The sequence below is a fragment of the Patagioenas fasciata genome, chromosome 3, assembly GCF_037038585.1.
Source record: "Patagioenas fasciata isolate bPatFas1 chromosome 3, bPatFas1.hap1, whole genome shotgun sequence".
Lineage (NCBI taxonomy): Eukaryota > Metazoa > Chordata > Aves > Columbiformes > Columbidae > Patagioenas > Patagioenas fasciata.
In genome coordinates, this window is record NC_092522.1 from 27999668 (window position 1) to 28017843 (window position 18176).

The 18176-nt window shown below is 37.3% G+C and overlaps 1 protein-coding gene across 3 annotated transcripts in view; it reads right to left on the minus strand.

The window, feature by feature from the left end:
* KCNK2 (potassium two pore domain channel subfamily K member 2) overlaps positions 1–18176 on the minus strand; it is a 112605-nt gene that overhangs the window by 24261 nt on the left and 70168 nt on the right. For all 3 annotated transcript variants that reach the window (XM_071805986.1, XM_065834395.2, XM_065834396.2), the window contains exons 4-5: positions 4588–4748; positions 1147–1333 (exon numbers count right to left, since the gene is read on the minus strand). In XM_071805986.1, the coding sequence (XP_071662087.1) occupies positions 1147–1333; positions 4588–4748 (348 nt within the window). The remainder of the gene's footprint in view (positions 1–1146; positions 1334–4587; positions 4749–18176) is intronic.

The following is an 18176-nucleotide window of genomic DNA, read 5'->3' on the forward strand; positions in this document are numbered from 1 at the left end:
TTGAAAAACTTGCCAGCAACAAGACCAGTCACGCTCCTGCCATCAAGGCAAGCTTGAGGAAGGCCTACAAGTCATTAGGATGAGGTACCCAACCTGAGGCCCTCGCTTTGGTGCACATGGACTCATACAACCGCCATGGCTACAGATGGGACACGGAGGAGCCCATGCCACGTGGATGTCTACTGGCAAGTCTTCCCTCCATCAGGGCAGCTCACTGACAGCAACCCAACACTGCTGGCCTTCTCACCAGGCTTTCTAAGCTCCACCTGCCTTTCAGAGTTCAGAGGTGAGAGGCATCTCAAAATGAGAGATGATGGCACTGCATCAGGAGAAGCAGGAGATCAGGCTGAAGAACACAAGTCTCTAAATTTCTAATCCTCCCCTCCACACATCGCTGGCATGGACCAACACGCTTCCTCAACACAGACAACATATGCTTAATCCTCTAGTACCTTTCCAGAAAAAAATTGATGCACATAACTGGTCAAATACACTTTTAGCTCAGTTTGAAAAAAATATTTGCAACCAATCCAATCCAAATGAACAGAACCATAGAAGTTGGACATGTTATCTATGGGTTGTGTTAAACCTTCCCCTTACATTACAAAAAACAAAGAGACAGGTGGATGCATAGCAATCCAAAGAAACAAAGCACAGAAGCAGGATCTAACAATAGAAACACATCAAAGGCAGAAACAAAGCTCTGGAACAACTCTTTGAAAGTACGAGATGCACATGAAAAAAATGTGTTATATAACCCCACAAGGTAAGACATTTTAAGTGATTCCAGCTGAAAAAATAAACTCAGCAGACTAAAATACTGTATTAATTCCTGCACTTCACTCAATCTGTAAGAACAAAAAAATCTACCTAAAAATTAAGTAAAACATCTTTTAACAGTACAGTAGAAGAAAAAAAATAGTGTGCAGAGAAAGAGACCATGCATTTTGTTGTCCCACCTCCTGTCTCTTGCCTGCCACATGATCCAAGATGGGGACAGGCCCCTTCATGTGCACTGACACAAGTGATAAAGGGTAAAATTGGGAGTGAGGCACGACAGAGGTGTGTCTGTTCCAAAATAATACAAAATGAAGACCATATATCACTGTGCCAAATACTATAAGATAGTTATGAGAAAAATCTTACCTGCAACGTAGTCACCAAATCCAATGGTAGTTAAAGTGATAACCACAAAGTAAATTGCATCTAGTGTGCTCCAGCCTTCTATGTGCTTGAATATAACTGCAGGAAGAGCAACAAACAGCACGCAGCCAAACAGTATGAATATTATTGTTGATATTATGCGAATCTTTGTCTGACTCACATTCCATTTCTGGAAAGGGAAGGGAAAAGAGAGGAAACCCATCGTTAATAAAACTGCAGCACTGTACATAAGCACCTATCACTCACGGTCCCACAGTAAGCACTATGTTGCTCAAGAGGACAGTGCATTAAAATTCTCAAACAAAACAGGGAAATCAAAGCAGGGCTTTACTTTGAAAGGGTTTTCAAAGCAAGCATGACTACCCTAGAAAACACTTGCTAGCAGGAAATGCTGAGCAGGGCTGGACTCTTCATTGTGGCCAGGTTTGTGGTCTGGGTGATGGCATGTATAGTATTAATTAATATTTACAGCTGATCATGCTGAGGTTTTGAGTAGGGGCTAGATATTTGAGTGAGCTTCAAGTAGTGCTTGCACCTGCAATCTTTCTGTTTTCTTGCATCCACAAATAACGGAATAAATTAAGTAACCATAGAAAACAGAGCTGTAAGGGAGAGATCACCTCTTCCAAACCTGCCCCAAGACAAAAATAAACCCACTGTAGACATATTACTGGCCAGGCAAAATGTCATCATGCTGAACTGTTCTTGTCTTCAGAAGCTTTTTCCTAATGCTTAACTTGTATTTCATCCCCTCCAGTTTAAGTTTATTATTTATGATCTTATACAAGGCAAACAAAGAAATTGCAGCTTTGTTCTTTCCAGCAAACTTTTAGAGGTGTTTTCTTTCAGTATTCTTTAGACAGAAAAAAAAAATTCATTTCTTTCAGGCTTTCTTCACCTGCCCATTCTCACAGCTCCTGGCTCCAACCAATTAACTGACATTTCATCAGGCATTGCACTCAAAACTACATATTAAAAAAATCACAAAATAGAATGGAAGGATCCTTTCTTATGTTTTATCTATTTAGTTTTTTATACTCCTATTTATAATTCTAACTATGGTGCATGTTTTTTCACAGCAGTATGACATTCAGCCATGGAGTCCTCAAAACACTTCTACAAAATTACACTTAGACAACTGTTTCCTGACATGTAATTGCATGTTTTATTGTTTCTTCAAAGAGTACTTTGAACATGTCCTTCCTGAACTGAATGCTATATATACAGACTGCTCCTCAAAATTTTCAAGATAATTTTGAATTCTAATTCTGTCCTCCAGTTTTTAACTCTCCCCATCTTAAGATAATCTGTAGATTTAATGAACAAAGTCCTTTATCTGTTGTGTAAGCTATTAATTAAATTTAAGAGTACCAAAGCTAGAACGGACCACTGCTAAGTCCCATCTGACATGCCCTGCCAGTTTGACAGTTTTCCTCTCAGTACAGTTTTGCATCCATCCAAAGCATGTTGACTCAACTCAAAGTAACCAAGGGATTGCACAAAACTGAAAAGTTTCACAAAATGAGACCAAAAAGGATATCAGACTGTTAATGATATTTGTTTTCTTGTATTTAAGTTTAGTGTCAATGTTTTACAATCAGCATGACCAAGGTCCAGGTTTTGTAACCCAAATCACAGTAGTAGTTTCGGCTACGGCAATGTGAAATTCCCTGTTCTAACCTATCAGTGCCTCCCAGTTCTTCTTTTGGAGAACTAGTACACAGAACAAGGGAGTGTTCCAGACTACAACATGTAGATCAATATTTTCATTCAGATAATGCCAAAAGGGGACAAGATGCTGCTTTTTATATTGGGGGCATTCTTGTTGTAGGGATACATCCACTATGAAAAAAAGGAAAGTCATCCCTATGAGCAACAGGCTGAGAGACACACAAATTAGTCTCAAATTTTTTGTACTTCTAAGCAAAAAATAAAATTCAGTTATTTAAAAAAAAAAAAAAAACAAAAAACACACACACACACATCACCCAGAAGGTATAAAATAAAATTGAATGTTCTTGCCCATTTTAGACAAGTCTCAATTGAAATACATGTTATTCATCAGTACCTGGTTTGGACTTGAACTGATGTTTCAAAGTCAAAGGTATTTGGCCTCTCTTAAAAAGCTTTCAGGCTTGTAGTTACCTATTGCGTAAGATTACTCAGCACAGCCCCGGTTTGCTTGGCTTCAAAAATAAAGCCATGGCAGACCCCTTCTGTATAGAACTAGTGTTATGCATGCGAGATCAAGGCTTGTTGTGGAAAAACAATCCTTCTAACACTTGCAGTGCTGATGCAAACAGCTACAAAGTCAGGCTGCTTACCAAGTATTCACTGGATATGACATATTCCACATATCAAAAGACAAATGATTTGAACACTAGGTAATATTCAAACCTACCACATTTTATTAAAGATTAGTAAAACACTTAATTTTATAAAGTTTCATTTTACCATTTATTCTATGTTTCAAAAATCTCAGTAAATACATTTTAACAACTGCATTAGTAAAATATAACCTTAATAAACTTTTCTGTGTGGGAAACAGAGACTAAGCAAATTAAGTTTCTCTGCTAGAATTCAAGGCATTTGCGTGTTAAGAACTGGGTATGGCTGAACTTTATCAGTATCTGCACAAGCTTCTAGTTGGTTTGACAGGCCTTTTCTTCTACTGAAGTTGTGTCACTTTGCATGAATAATTAAAGATTAGTAGACAAAGAAAATGAAGGGCATGAACCTCTAGGCTGTCCTAAGCAGTTTTGCCGAAGAGTTTGAAAATCTCTTGAACTGTAGAACATCCTGCAGCCTAGTGACAAGATCACAAAGAGGAGTCCAACATCAGGGAAGAACCAACAGGCTCTGTCCCAGTTAGGCTGTCCACCTTCTGTAAATGCCCAAAGCTGTAGTCACCTACAGACCCATAAATCTGGAAACATAGGTGCCTACAGACTATAAGCATTTCCTCAGGTGTGATGACATCTGAGTAGAGATGTTAAGAATTGTGATTTTAAATTCAGACACCAAATGTCTTCTGAGAATCAACTCAAAGCAGCAGCAATAATTTCCTTGTAACCCCTACGATTCCACTCTTCCACCTGAGTCACTGATTTCCTGCCATAATCTATATGAAAACCTTTAAAGGTAAATATTACAGCAAGCTTAGGAGTATTATAAGGGCAAAGCAAAAATGTTTTGGATCTTGTTCCTCTTCCCAATGACCGTTATTGTAGAAAACATTGGGCTTCACCCAGTTCTCAGTTTGACGTGTTCAATAACATGCTCAGACTTCGGAAAGTTCTTCCTACCTTTTACTAGACATCTAGTTACAATGATGAGCTATACTCTGTTTCTCAGGCTTTTCATTTCCCTTGTTAACTTCAGAACAATGAGCAGCATGAAGAATGAGGCAGTCAGCATACTCACAACAAAGGTATCTTCTACTTTGGCGATTCCTTTTCCAAAGATTGTCCCTAGTTGATCTCCAACACCAGCCAACAGAAAACCAAACAGAGGAATTCCCAATAAGGCATAGATGATACAGAATATCTTTCCACCTTGTGTGCGTGGGGAGATGTTTCCAAAGCCTAAATTACAAACAACTTTAGATGTTTAAGAAGTTACGTGCATTATATTACACATTTTAAAAGGACTACAGGAACGGAACAGTTAAAAACAGGTCCTACAAGGTTAACCATATGACATAGCAAACATTGTGAAAAAAAACAAGTGACAGTGTAAGTCTCATAATCCTCTCAGAGTTAAATTTAAACTGCTGCACAATTAACCAACTTATATTATATATGTACTGTAGAGAAGAAAAACCAATTTTTTAAAATAAGTGATAACTTTTCTCATCTACTACATGTAGTTAACATCAAGTGGTTAAGCTACGCCTGAGCTTCTGCTACCTGGAAATGTCTGTTACTGGACTTGTAATAGTCAGGCTGCAGCACTTGTAAACAATTTTCCTTCAGATGTGCTGTGTTTCTAAGTGAAACAGCCTGAAAAAAAAAAACCCACTTGGATGAGCGAAACAGGGATTTCTGGCATAAATAGAGTCTTGATTATTAAAGACTTTCATTCTTTCAGTGTTGCAAACAAAGCTTAGAGAAACAGTTTAGAGTTCACCGCTCTCTCCACTTGAAAGTGGAAATAATTTTGTCTTCACTGGCTTGACACCCCAATATGCCCAAAACTTCTAAAATACAAAGAGCACAGGCCCAGCATCTGCAAAATGTCCTAAAATGCATCTCCCAGGACCAGTATTTTAACAATTTGGGCAGGGTCACCTGGGGAGAACCCTACAGACAAGTTTCATGAGCATCAGTCCTCAGTTGTAATTCAGAAGCTTTTCTCCTCCAAAGGATCATTCAGTGTTTTGGGGGAGCAGTTGAGCAGTTGTAGTAACACCCAAGCATTTTGGACATTGTTCCACTTTTCAGCACAATGTGCATTTTGAAGGAAAAATACTTTTGTTTGAGGGAAAAAAAAAAAAAAAGAAAAAAGAAAAAAGATCTTTTGTCAGAGACAAGTTTATTTTCTATGGAGAAATTAAGCAAAAGGCTTTTTAAAAGTTACCTTTTTTTTTGTAGGAAAAAGTAACTTGTAAATAAAAAGCAAAGTATTTTAGAAAGTAATTGAGAAATTTGTTTGTCTTAATTAAAAAAAATGCAATTTTCACATGAAAAAGCTGATAGACAAATTTTATCAGCTCTATTGAGAACTTGCAATGACAGTTTTCTTTTTAAAACAGCTCTAGTATTTATGCACAATAATGCCTATAAGCTTCCACAAGGCACAGCATATTTAATGAATAGCTTACCTATTAATCAGAATTTTTATTTAACTGTTTTGAACATGTTGTTTTAACATAAATATAGATTCTCTTTGTGAAAACTATTATCTTAATTTTTGGTTCTGCTCTTATGTGGGTAAACTACATCAAATCTCTGTTGTCAACACTACTTTTTCCTTTCAGTACATAGGAGACAAAGCTTCCCCTCACCCAGCTTCATTAAAATACAAACAAATCTCAGTGGAAATATATTTTACTCCTAGATATTGAGCCCTAACATCAGTTTCCAAATAGTAATCAAGCAAACAATGTTCAGTTAGATTAAAAAAGAGATTAAAAAGGAAATTAAAAAGTTGATATTAAAATTGTCCCCAGATGATCACTAATGAACCCTGTCAACTGAACTAAAAAAAAAGACAAAATTATAGGAAATATCATAAATTACAAGTCGTGGAGTCCTCTAACTTTGTAAACTTTTCCTGCACTAATATAATGAAAATGTCTGACTCAGTCAAGTGGAATAAAGTCACAGCACCTTTAGCCCAACCTTCTTCTCCCCCTAACTCAGAGCCAGGGCTAAAATTACTGGTTATTATAATTCAGGAAATTTCAGCTCCATTGAGTTCACTCTGTCCCTTCATGCACCAAGCAGAAAAACCCTTGAGTTTTAAAATAAAATTAGCTTATCACCAACCAAAAAGCGACACACAGATCCAAGCTACTCTGTTTCCATAAACATGCCTGTTTATGCATCAACAGGAGCTTGAACAGTTGCCAGGGCATAATTGCTGCAGGGTCTTAATGCAATTCAGAATCAGGGGTCTGGATACACCAGATTCATAAAATTCATACTAGGGGATTTAGAAATAGCTCTCCTTTTTTTTTTTTTTTTTTGACAAGAACTGTATTCACTTGCTCTACAAAAGCGGTGTCTCATAATGGTGATAAAATACCAGTCCAGCAAAGCACATGCCAAGCAGGCAGTTTTGCTCAGTTAACTTCATAAAGCAAAGCGGCATTCTCTGTGCATCCCACAGCTATTACAGAGACAATTGCTGCTGCGGCATTAGTTCTCATCTGCTGCTCATCAGTATGAGGACATGAAGTACATGTTCAGCTCTATATATTCTCCTCCCTAAATCAGTCACGTTTTGCTCAAGAAAAAGATGGTGCTTCACTTGACTTCTACCCTCACAATTTGTTGTTTTTCTTCATGAAAAACAATGAATGCTTTTCTTCCACAAATGACAAAAAGGTCTTGTATGATTAATTATAGTTTTAAAAAAATCTCACACATTACTAGATAAAATAATACTCCAACAGTCAGTAGTTCATCTCTGTCCAGGTGCTCACTGCACATAACACAAACCGTGGAGTGCTCATGCTAGGACATGTGCTTTAGTGAACTGATCTACCAAGGGGTTTCCATCACGCATTCATCGTATTTCCTGCAGTGTCATGTTTCGTAACAGTCCACTGCTGGACACCACAGCCTACTTCATGAGTTACACAAATTGTCCTCACATCCTACTCTCAGTTTCTCCCGTGAAAAGCTGATCCATCGTTTATGCAATGGGAGAGGAAATGTATTTATATTTCAGGCAGTTTTGTCTCAGAAAAGTAAAAAAAAAAAACAAACCAAAACACAAAAGAATAAAAAAATCCTGCTATTAGGTGATACCCAAGGAAAAGTTCATTTAGGGCACTGTGCTTGGAGAGGTGCACCTTCCTGCGGGAATGCCACTGCACATCCCTGCAGTTCTCCATGCGCAGAGCAAGAATGCCTGGCACTGCTGCAGCAGCTCCCCAGCACAGCGTTGCTGCTTCAGAGTTTCCACTTCTGCTCCAAAGTCTGATATAAAGTCTGTCTACAACCATCTTATTTACTGAGAAACCTCAGGGAATCAGCCACATCACAGCGTACTTTCCGCTGCCCCTTCTCCCTCTCTGAGCTGCTTGCCTGGAGGGGCTGGGGCCGGCACACCCCTAATTGTACAGCCAGCCTCAGTGCCTCGGTCTCTCTTCACACCTTCAGTCCTGTGCAGCTTTTCTCTTCCTTGCTTTCTATTAAGCGGGTAGTTTCTAGAACCAGTTGCTTCCCCATTACATTTTGAACATGGAAATGAACAAAGCGCTTGATTTATCACTCTCTACAGCTACCTGAAAGGAGGTTGTAGCATGGAGGGGATTGGTCTCTTCTCCCAAGCAGCAAATGATAGGACAAGAGGAAATGGCCTCAGGTTGTGCCAGGGAGGTTTAGATTGGATATTAGGAATTTTTTTTTCACAGATAGGGTTGTCAGGCATTGGAACAGACTGCCCAGGCAAGTGATTGATGCACCATCCCCGGCAGTGTTTAAAAGATGTGTAGATGAGGTTCTTAGGAACGTGGCTAAGTGACAGCATTAGGTTAACAGTTGGACTCAACATTGAGGGTCTCTTCCAACCAAAATGATTCTATGATTTAAACTTGCTAAATTTATCAGAAAGTATCCCTCAAAGAGCTTTTAACTAACACTCTCCACAATGAGTAGTACAGAGTACAAAACTTAACTTGCAGATTGGGATGACTTTTACCCAAGACAAGGTCCGTACCATTTTCAGACTGTCCTTCCCCAATACACCCCACACACATTTCACTGTCGTAACCAGGAGCACAATTTGCCTCCTAGTTTCAACAAATCCCTTTCATGTCCTGATAAATGCTTAGCATGCCTTTAATGCCCAAAGGACTACATGCATTTAGAATATGTTGTCTCTGACAAACAGCTGCAGAAAAGAAAAGCATTTTAGAAGGAGCTTCCAGTAACCTTTGAGTGAATTAAGAATAAAAGGTCATTGTAAATTGATAGTAACTAATTGCTCCATTCAACAAAATCACATATTCCACAGTTTCAGCTCGAAAGTTCTTACAGCCTTCAAGATTCAAAGCAGATTCAAAGGAAACCTGAGACTCTTTGGTCAGCTATAGAGATGGAAGCAAGAATATGCTAAATGGAAAGAAAAAGCCTGAGAGACTTCACAGGAATTATTTATTTTCGTATCCTCTTTTTTGGACATATTTGCGGATTAGTATACCTAACTTTTCCATCTGAAATAGATTTATTATTAAGTAGAAATTAATGACTTTGATAATTACAAATATATTACTGCTTTTGAGGAAAACAACATCTGAAGTTTCAATTTCTAGTTGGTTCTCCCCACCTACATGACAAACAATAGGTTACATTGCAAATATGGAAAAGTTCAAAATGCTAGAAATTCTCATAGAATTGACAAGACACTTTTTTTTCAGATGAGAGATGAGAGTGTCTTTGCATGCAAACCTTCATAAAAAAGAAGATTGTTTTAACTAGAGAAAAAGATTCCTTTGCTTTCTAGTTAACTGATATCTCAGTCTTACAGAAAGCTCTTTTAGATTCACATTTTCAAAGCTGAGTTCGAAGCATAGAAATTCCAAATGACTATGTTTTCACAGAAATTTCCTAGGCAAAGCAGGGCATCTACTGAAACTAACTGGCTGCAACTAAGTAATTCTCATGTGAGAGATTATAGGTGCTTTTGAGAGTTGTAGGACTAGATTTTACTTGCGAAATTGACTGGAAAAGAGTGTCACCACTTATGATTCATTTATATCAAATAGCTCAAGTGGGACTGAAAGGTCTGAGGAAGGCTTAGAAACATTTTCTTTCCAAACAAGAAAATGTAAATTCAAGTACCAGTAATTGCTTTCTCACTGTTTTTGACATACCTCAGATTACACTAGACATCATGCATCAGATAGCAAACAAAGTGAAAATTATACCAAAATAATGTCATATATTTTGAGATATGAGAATCTACTCTCAGCTGTAGGTTTGGATATGTGGGCAACTGATGAAACAGCTCCATACTGAAAGACAAACAACTCGGTGAACGCTCATACCCTTAATTACACAAAAATGGATTACAGAAACTTGATACTGAGAAGACTGCACAGACTCAGACAAAATTCTGAGCTCCAGGCTGCTGAATCCCATGGGACAGAGCCTGATGAACTGGCTGCCATGCCCTTGGCTTCAGCCACCGGCCACCACGTGCCGCTGGCAGTGGTGCTGGTGCAGGTTCACATCCAGCCCCACTCTGCAGCTCAATTACAGTCATTATCCTTTGCAAAGGGCACACGTGTGTTTTGATACTGAATGTCAAATTGATCTTATGAGATCAAAAGATGCATTTTCCAGGCCCTGAGGAGCTATCTGATGAAGTCTTTATGAAAGGTACCGCATTTGATTTCTAATAACTACGATGCTTTTTCCCCTTTAGAATGCCATTTGGGCTCAAGAGATTACCATCTAAATACATGACTGCACATCAGTGCCAAGGCAAATATATGCACTTATTCATAGTTAAATAAGATATCCGTTCTAGCATAAATACTGGTCTGAACATAACCATTAAACAAGAAGGCAGTATACATAACCATATGGGTTATGTGGGAATCTCTGGATGTGCTACAGGATTCCTAAAGCTTGTGTGCTCATGGTAACTGTACAGCAACATCCATGTTTTTCCACTGATTTCCTTGGTTCTCCTCTCTTTAACTCTGTCCTACACTTCAGACTTTGATATAATTGCACGTGCCCATGTCATATACATATATATTTACAAATAAATACTTCATGGGGTTTTACGGCTTTGATTAGTAATAGCATAAGGGCATTTTCAGTCTTCCATGAGACTCTCCTCCCAATATTGTGGTGTAGCTAGAAAATTCCTATTCTCCCTTTTACAAACAGGTGAGTGAAGCACAGAGGGAAGGAAAGTCCAAAATTCTCTGTATCATTTACCTCCATAACTCGCACCAAATCTGTGGCTAAGGACTATGCAATCACATTACAGTGGCCCTTAACTAGGGAAAGTTTGGCATCTAAAGTCCTCAAAGAACCTCAGTCAAGCTTATTTGAGGCCACACAGTAAGCTGTTGCGAATACTCTCAAAATCTATGGACTCCCTTTTTGTTTGGGCATATGCACATATGTTCCTGAATACAGTGCAAGAGAACTTGGAGGCTGAATAAGAGCAAAGAGTAAATCTGAATACATGGATGAATTGAATGTGAAAACCCTTGCAGTGAAAACACAAGGATTGAGATAACAAAATACTAGTACCTTACTAGTAAATATATATACATATATATAATAGAAATAGAATATTAAATAAAAGATACTCAATGCAATCCCTCACAAACTCTGTCCGCACTGAGCAGCCAGTCCCAGGAAGCAGCACCTGGTCCCAAACAGCTGATCCCGAAGAGAGAAAAAAGGCAGAAAGGCCCAGAGGCCTCTGCAAAATGACAAAAGCTGAACTAAACATCCCAAACAGAACTCCTCTGAACACTCCCAGCTCTGACAAAGAGAATGAAGAAGTAAGAGAGAGACAGGAAGATCCTGACTCTCCTTAAATATGAAGCATGACACTAATGGGACAGAATACTCTTATTGACCAGTCTGGATGTCAGTCAAGCTCTGCCCCATCTCTGCCCCACTTCCTCGATGCCTCACACCTGTGGGCAAAGTACTCAGAATGTCCTCGGTTCTCAGACCAGAGCAATTAAAAACATTAACTCTATCCCAGGATGTTCTCTTATGCTCAAATTAAGTGCAAATAATGATCCTGCTGGCTATGAAAAAGAAAGGTTTCTGACTGCATGAAGAAAATTAACTCATTTTCAGTCAAACCAACACACATGCACATATTATAGCCATGTTTTATAGAGAGCCCTCACAAGCTGTTCCTTGTGGATTCTTTTAGAGGATGCAGCTAATACTCCTCCTCCAAGTTAATTTCTCAATTTAAATGTTAAACACTTTATCTACATGCAATTGATGAAATTGCCACATGGATCTTGCTGAAGAAAATATCCTGTGCAATGACACAGGGGTGAAGGTACCACAGCAGTCTGCTACAAAACTGAAAATCTCTGCTTTACAGAAGTTCGGTGTAATTTCTTTACTAGTCACTACAGCTTCCAGAAGCCAGTTCTCTTAATGGTTTTAGTCAATGATTTGGAATGATATTTTCAAAAAGTACAGCTCTTTACTTAATATCTTTGCTCAGCACAGTACTCTCTTTGATATTATCTAGATTCCAACCTAGCAAATTCTGATTTTTAGCACTAATCCATAATTCTGTGTCACAGAAGTGTCAATATATTATATTGAAGGTTATAATGTTTTGATTCAAGCCTGAAAAAGTGTATTTTATTTTTTAAAAAATCCTCTAAATTACCAATACCTCTGAATTATAGCACAAAACCTAGACAGACATTAATAAAATGTTAATATTCAAGAACTGACGAGACAGACACTGATCTGCTTTCAGTGGTTTCTTTTGATCTGTGTTCTGTGGGAGTAGTAATCAAATCAATAAAACTTCTTTTAAAAGAAGCAGCTAGAAATATTCACAGAAAATTAGTTTCCTTCAAGTCAAAGTGCTGTGCTGGAGAGGACACAGCAGCTGTTGCAGTGTTCAGTAACTCACATTCAGTTGCTAAGGTAGTTTCTCAAGGAACTGAGTAATAATTGTTAAAAGGCTTTTAAAAGCTTAAACATCAATTCAGATAGCTCTGCCTCCCAGTACAGGTCCTTCATTTCATTCAGCAGTCACTTTGTCCAGTGAAAAGTGTTTCTTTTTTGTTGTTGTTATTGCTTCCATTCATTCTACCTCTAATTCTTATTCTAGTAAATTTGAATCAGCTCCAAAAATGCAAAAACTCCCACTTGATTTTTTAAGTGAGATTGATCCATGGGAGCAAGATGCCTGGCTAACACAACTAACAAGAACTTAATATAATTTAAAGGAAAAAGTTAATAGTTCATAATATCACAAAACTTCTACTACTCATACATTCTTATCAAGTGTAAACATGTACCAGATGTGACAAAGTTACATTTGTTCTGCACCAAAGTCATGAACAATATCAATGTATAGATAAAATATGTTGATAACAGGCAATCTACAGCAAAGCAAGAATTATTAATTATAGACACACTGACAAAAACAATCTATGAACAATTTTTCTGACACTGCAACTTTAATGGAGATCTGAAAAAATTTTTCTAGAGTTTGGGGGCTTTCTTTTAATATATTTCCTTTCTATTCCATATAAGTAATTGAAGAAACAGGTTTGGGTTTTGGTTTGGTTTGGTTTTTTGTTTTTGTTTGGTTTGGTTTTAGTTTTGTTTTTGTGGGTTTTTTTTTTACAAATAAAGCAATTCTTGATGCTGGGTAAAACAAGTTCTTACTGGCCTCTCCATCCCAAGTACAAAGCAATCCACATGCTTTCCAGCAGAGCTAAACCATACCCAGCCTTTACATGTTTCTGTCCTCCCTACAAATAATAAAAATGTAGCAAAAGTGTTAGCAAATTAAGGACTATGGAAGACTTACAGCAACAAATGAGATGAGAACAGCTAAAATATGTCAAATACCCAGCACTTGCCCTTTCTCTCCAGGAGCACTACTATTCCCAGAGGTGAGAACACCCAGCTTTCTCTTGTGAAAGACGTTCACAAGAGATGTTCCCTGGTCTCAGGGAAGTCACAGATTTAAAACAAGCACTAAAAACCCCGTAATCCTGCAATCAGCAGAGTCAGACCTCTGATCCTGTTAAGGTGATAAAACTGACCAAAATCAATGCAGGTACCTTGACCTGTTAGGTAAACTGCAATTTTCTTTGTGGTTTTGAACTTTTCTTCATGCACCTTATTTTATCTTAGAAGAACTTCCACCAGGTCAGTGGTCAAACACGCAAATATTTTGCCTCAGTTTTTACTGTCACTTATCTATTCTTGTTTATAAGTTACATGTACACAGCCCATATATCCAGATCTTTTGCCCTGAATCAGAGATTCTGGGGAAGGGAGAGCGATCCAGGAGAGATGGGAGGCCAGAGACTACCAGGAAAAATAACCTCCTTCTTTGCACGTATTTAAGCACAAAATTGCTTAATCTTATTAAGACAGGTAAGAAGGAGAGCTTTTCAATAGAAAATCTATATACTTATCTACACACACAACCATGATATTTTGCACATAATGTCAAATATCTCTTGACCCAGCCCTAAACATACACGAGCATATTAAGAAACAGAATTTCCTCAAAAGAGTTAAGGTTAAAAAAGAATGCTACCAAGTTTCTATAAGAAAAAAACTCTGAACATTTTTACTCATAGTATTATTTTCTTTACTGAGAAAATGAAATAATTTTTTGTCAGTGAGGCTCAGCATCAAGTGTCTAAAAGTGTGAAGTCATTCTCCTGTTTCTTTTTTTTTTTCTAGAGCAATCTTAACAATTAGGACTAACATGGGATCTTAAAAACAAGAAAAATGAACCACCATGCATAAATAACTCTACTGACTTCACATTTTGGATTCTAGCTACTTATGTGTTATATTCCTGATTCAGCAAAGCAAATAATGTGATTAAACATTTTTAAAGATATTGAGGTAACATTTAAATACCTGAAAGCATATACACCTGCAAAGATGAACAAACATATATACTTTGTCAAATGAAATTCTCAACACATTTTCAATTCATTTTCAACACTGTCGTGATGTGGCAGAAATCAATCCTGGAAATCATGCTGTCACCATGTCTTTAATTTCTGATAATTTCACACTAGAGTTCAAAAAATCTTTTATTACAATGTCATTATCTAAGCAACTGAAGAAAGTGCAATTATAAGACTGCAAAAATATTTAAAATTCTTCCAAGAACCAGGAATTAATTTCTGCTTTCACAATTTTTGATTTCTAGTGAGTTAAAACTATGCAGGTGTGTGGGTTTTTCCTCTGAACAGAGAGTGCTTTAACAGAAGGTGGTGGGAGATGAGCCCCCAGTGGCTCACCAGCATCTACCAACCCTCAGTATGACCCATGTCTTCACCCAACCACCTGGTGAATTATCACACTGGAGATTCGCACTTGATTCTTTAACAAAGAGAGCAGTCTAACGATGGGAATCTATAGAAAATAATAAAGATAAGCTTCTCATAAGAGTTTGTGATTCTAACCAAAACTCCCTAACAGAGCAGTAATTGAATGTAGAATTGTCTCTGTGCATGCTGTAAAGCCATTGAAATGACGATTGGCAGGCACTGCAAAATAAATTCCAAAGTTTGTACTTTAAGTACATTGAAATATTTTGGTTTTACATGCCCAGCTTGCTTTTGAAAGAAGCCAATGTGATTCACAGTGGACAGGAATTTCAGCAAGGAGCAAAAACATGAGCAATCAGTTCCTTCACACCTTACTTTTAAATACATAGGCTGTGATTTTTCTTCTACAAAGACAAATCTTTCAGAAATCTCTAATCACCTCACCTGCAGGTAGGAAAATAATTTAAAATGGGACAGAATACTTCGAGACAAGGAATAAGGCTTTCAGCTAAAGCTCTTAAAGTTATATTATCTTGCATTTCAGTTCACAAAGGGAAAAGAAACACTAAAATAAATGCATCTAAAAATTAACCATGTATGAAGATACTTCTCAAACATTATTCCACTTCTTCCCCTAACCTCCAAAGCCCTGAGCTGGAATACGAACAGCTCAGTTAGTGTAGACTAAGCCATCTGAGTCTGCTAACACAGCTCTGAGTCTTGCTTTCAGTATGGGATATGCACAGTCTCCTGAAATGAGCTGTGAAATTCAGTCTCAGTTAGACCAAGCACACCAACTAAGAGTAAAAAAATTATTTATCTATTAAGCAAAGGGAAAATCGAAAGGAAAATAACTTGAGAATCAGCTCAACCTTTTGGTGTTCCTCTCTATCATGGCTGTGAGGTACAAGGCACAAGGCACAACCTGTCTCTTCCCCAGCCTTCCCAAAAGGCCTCCAGGTATTCTCCAACCTTGGATCCTTGTGAAGACTATCAACCTGTCGTCCTATTTAAATCTAAACTACTTGAGGGCATTTTGCATGCTGCAGAGTCAAGCCCTTTGGTTTCTCCATCCTTTGGTGTCTGACAGCCCACATGAAAGCAAACGAGGACTCAGGAAAAATACCAGAAGCAACCGAAGTCCTGCGTTACCACAACAGCAAGCAGCAAAATGGAGAGGGAAAAGGAAAGAGCATCACCTTTGGGGAGTGCATGTTGGTGTCTTTCAATACAAATCAAAGTTTCAGTTTTAATGGACTCAGGTTTGATCTAGTTCCTACTTGGAACAAGCATCTTCACCCATATGCCATTTTTAAAACACAGAAGCATCAATTTACTTTTTTCTCTGTCTCTCCTTTAAGCAGTACATCTTGTAAAAGCAACAGCTCCCTTTTCATCAAAAGCACAATATCTCTTTGAACTGAAAGACAAGGAAAGGAAAACCTTTTTCTGAATAAAATAATATTGTTTTTCTTTCCATAAAACATAAAAGCATATAGACAGATGAACACAGCAGGTATGCAAGCTAAGGACAATAAATCTTAGTGACTTTTAAATAGGACTATTCCTGGTATGAGAAGAGGACAGTTGCACTAATTAAAGTATACCCCATGCCCTTATTCAACCCTAAAAACCAAAATAGTAAGATGGAGGTAAGAAAAGTAATATTCTGAATAGTATTTTAGCAGATAGCATATGTTGATCTTAATTTTTCTATTGTTAGTATAGCATTCTGAAATGCACTGCAGAAGAGAATATGTGTTAATTAGCATCAGTAAAGATCACTACTACTCCATGACTATCAGAAATATGCAAATACTCATCCTTTCAATGTTTTCGCTTCTGTGAATTCTATATTAATCACTCCAGTTTGACATAGCAAATGTGCATGGAATTTAAAATTCCCTAGGCTACATTTCAAGAAAAAAATCCTGTATAGAAAAATAAATTTGCACTCATTTTCTTAAAATGCATTTTGCCCTTTCAAACAGAAAATAATATTTGCCAGAAAATATTTCGAAGTTTTTTAACAAATATTCTGCAGCAGAGTTCATAAACTGTCTTTTGAAGATCTGAACTGGTGTTAAATTTAATCTTGTTTCTTTTCCTTTGGGCTTTTAAGACACTTATGATATTTACATATAGCTTTTGTTCACACAAATATTTACTAAACTGTTGTTGATAAGCATTTCCATCCTGAACAGGTATTTGTGCTTATTTCACGTATCATCCTCATGGAACAATGTGAAAACCCAGATATTAAGAGTCCAGGTTAATACGAGAACATTACTCATCATACTTTTGTCTACCTCTCCAAAGGTTTCTGTTTTTATTTAGGAATATATGATCCTGAGAAAAAGACATGAACATAACCAAGACTGCCTATGTCAACGGGTTTGTAAGAAGCCAAATGCTGCAAATTAGTTCCTTCAAATTTTTTGGCAAATAAAACCAGCTAATTTTGCAGAAGCCTGCCTAACAATCACAAAAAGAGAAAACAAAAAAACACCAAAATATGTACTTTCCCCAGTCCATATTATTTTATTTACATTCAGCTTGAACAAGGAAATTAGAGTAGCTAGTTTGTGTCCAAAGATCTAAACAAAATACAATGGCTCCAATTAATTTATATGGAATAATTACTACCCAGAACATTTTATATAATAACTCTAGCTGCTTTTGCTTACAGGATTTCATTTTCCTCAGGCAACCAGAATGGAACATACCTGGGACAATAACTGGGAAAACAGTGAATTTTTTAAAAAAATTCCACTCCTAAAGCCTAAATTAATTTGTTTACAACTGTCTGATTCTACTGGACACTATTTTTTCAGGAGAACACCATAATCCTCTGATTATAGCCATTAATTTTGCAGAAGGTAATTAAGCTATCATCAACTGAAGCCTGATGATTTTTATCTTGCTTTTACTAGGGCTTCTTTTTGGAGACCAGAAATATTTGTAGGAGCAATCTGTGTCAGTTTGATATCTCACACTTTCATCTGTCAACACAAAAATGGGAAACAAATTGTTTGTTGCCATTTTGTTTTTTTCAGCAAAACTCTGACTCTTGGTAGAAAAAGAACCGTCAAATGAATTCTTTATGTATACACACAAGCAGACCACAGAGAGATGAAAGCAAAATTATGTCTATTCATATGCCCAAAGACTCGGGGGGATTCATTAGTGTAAGTCTTTTGATTCCCTTCTTTAAGTGATCATGGACAAATGTTATGATATTTATCATCTGGTATTTTAAATTTTTCCACACCGATAGGCTCTCAACTGATGACTA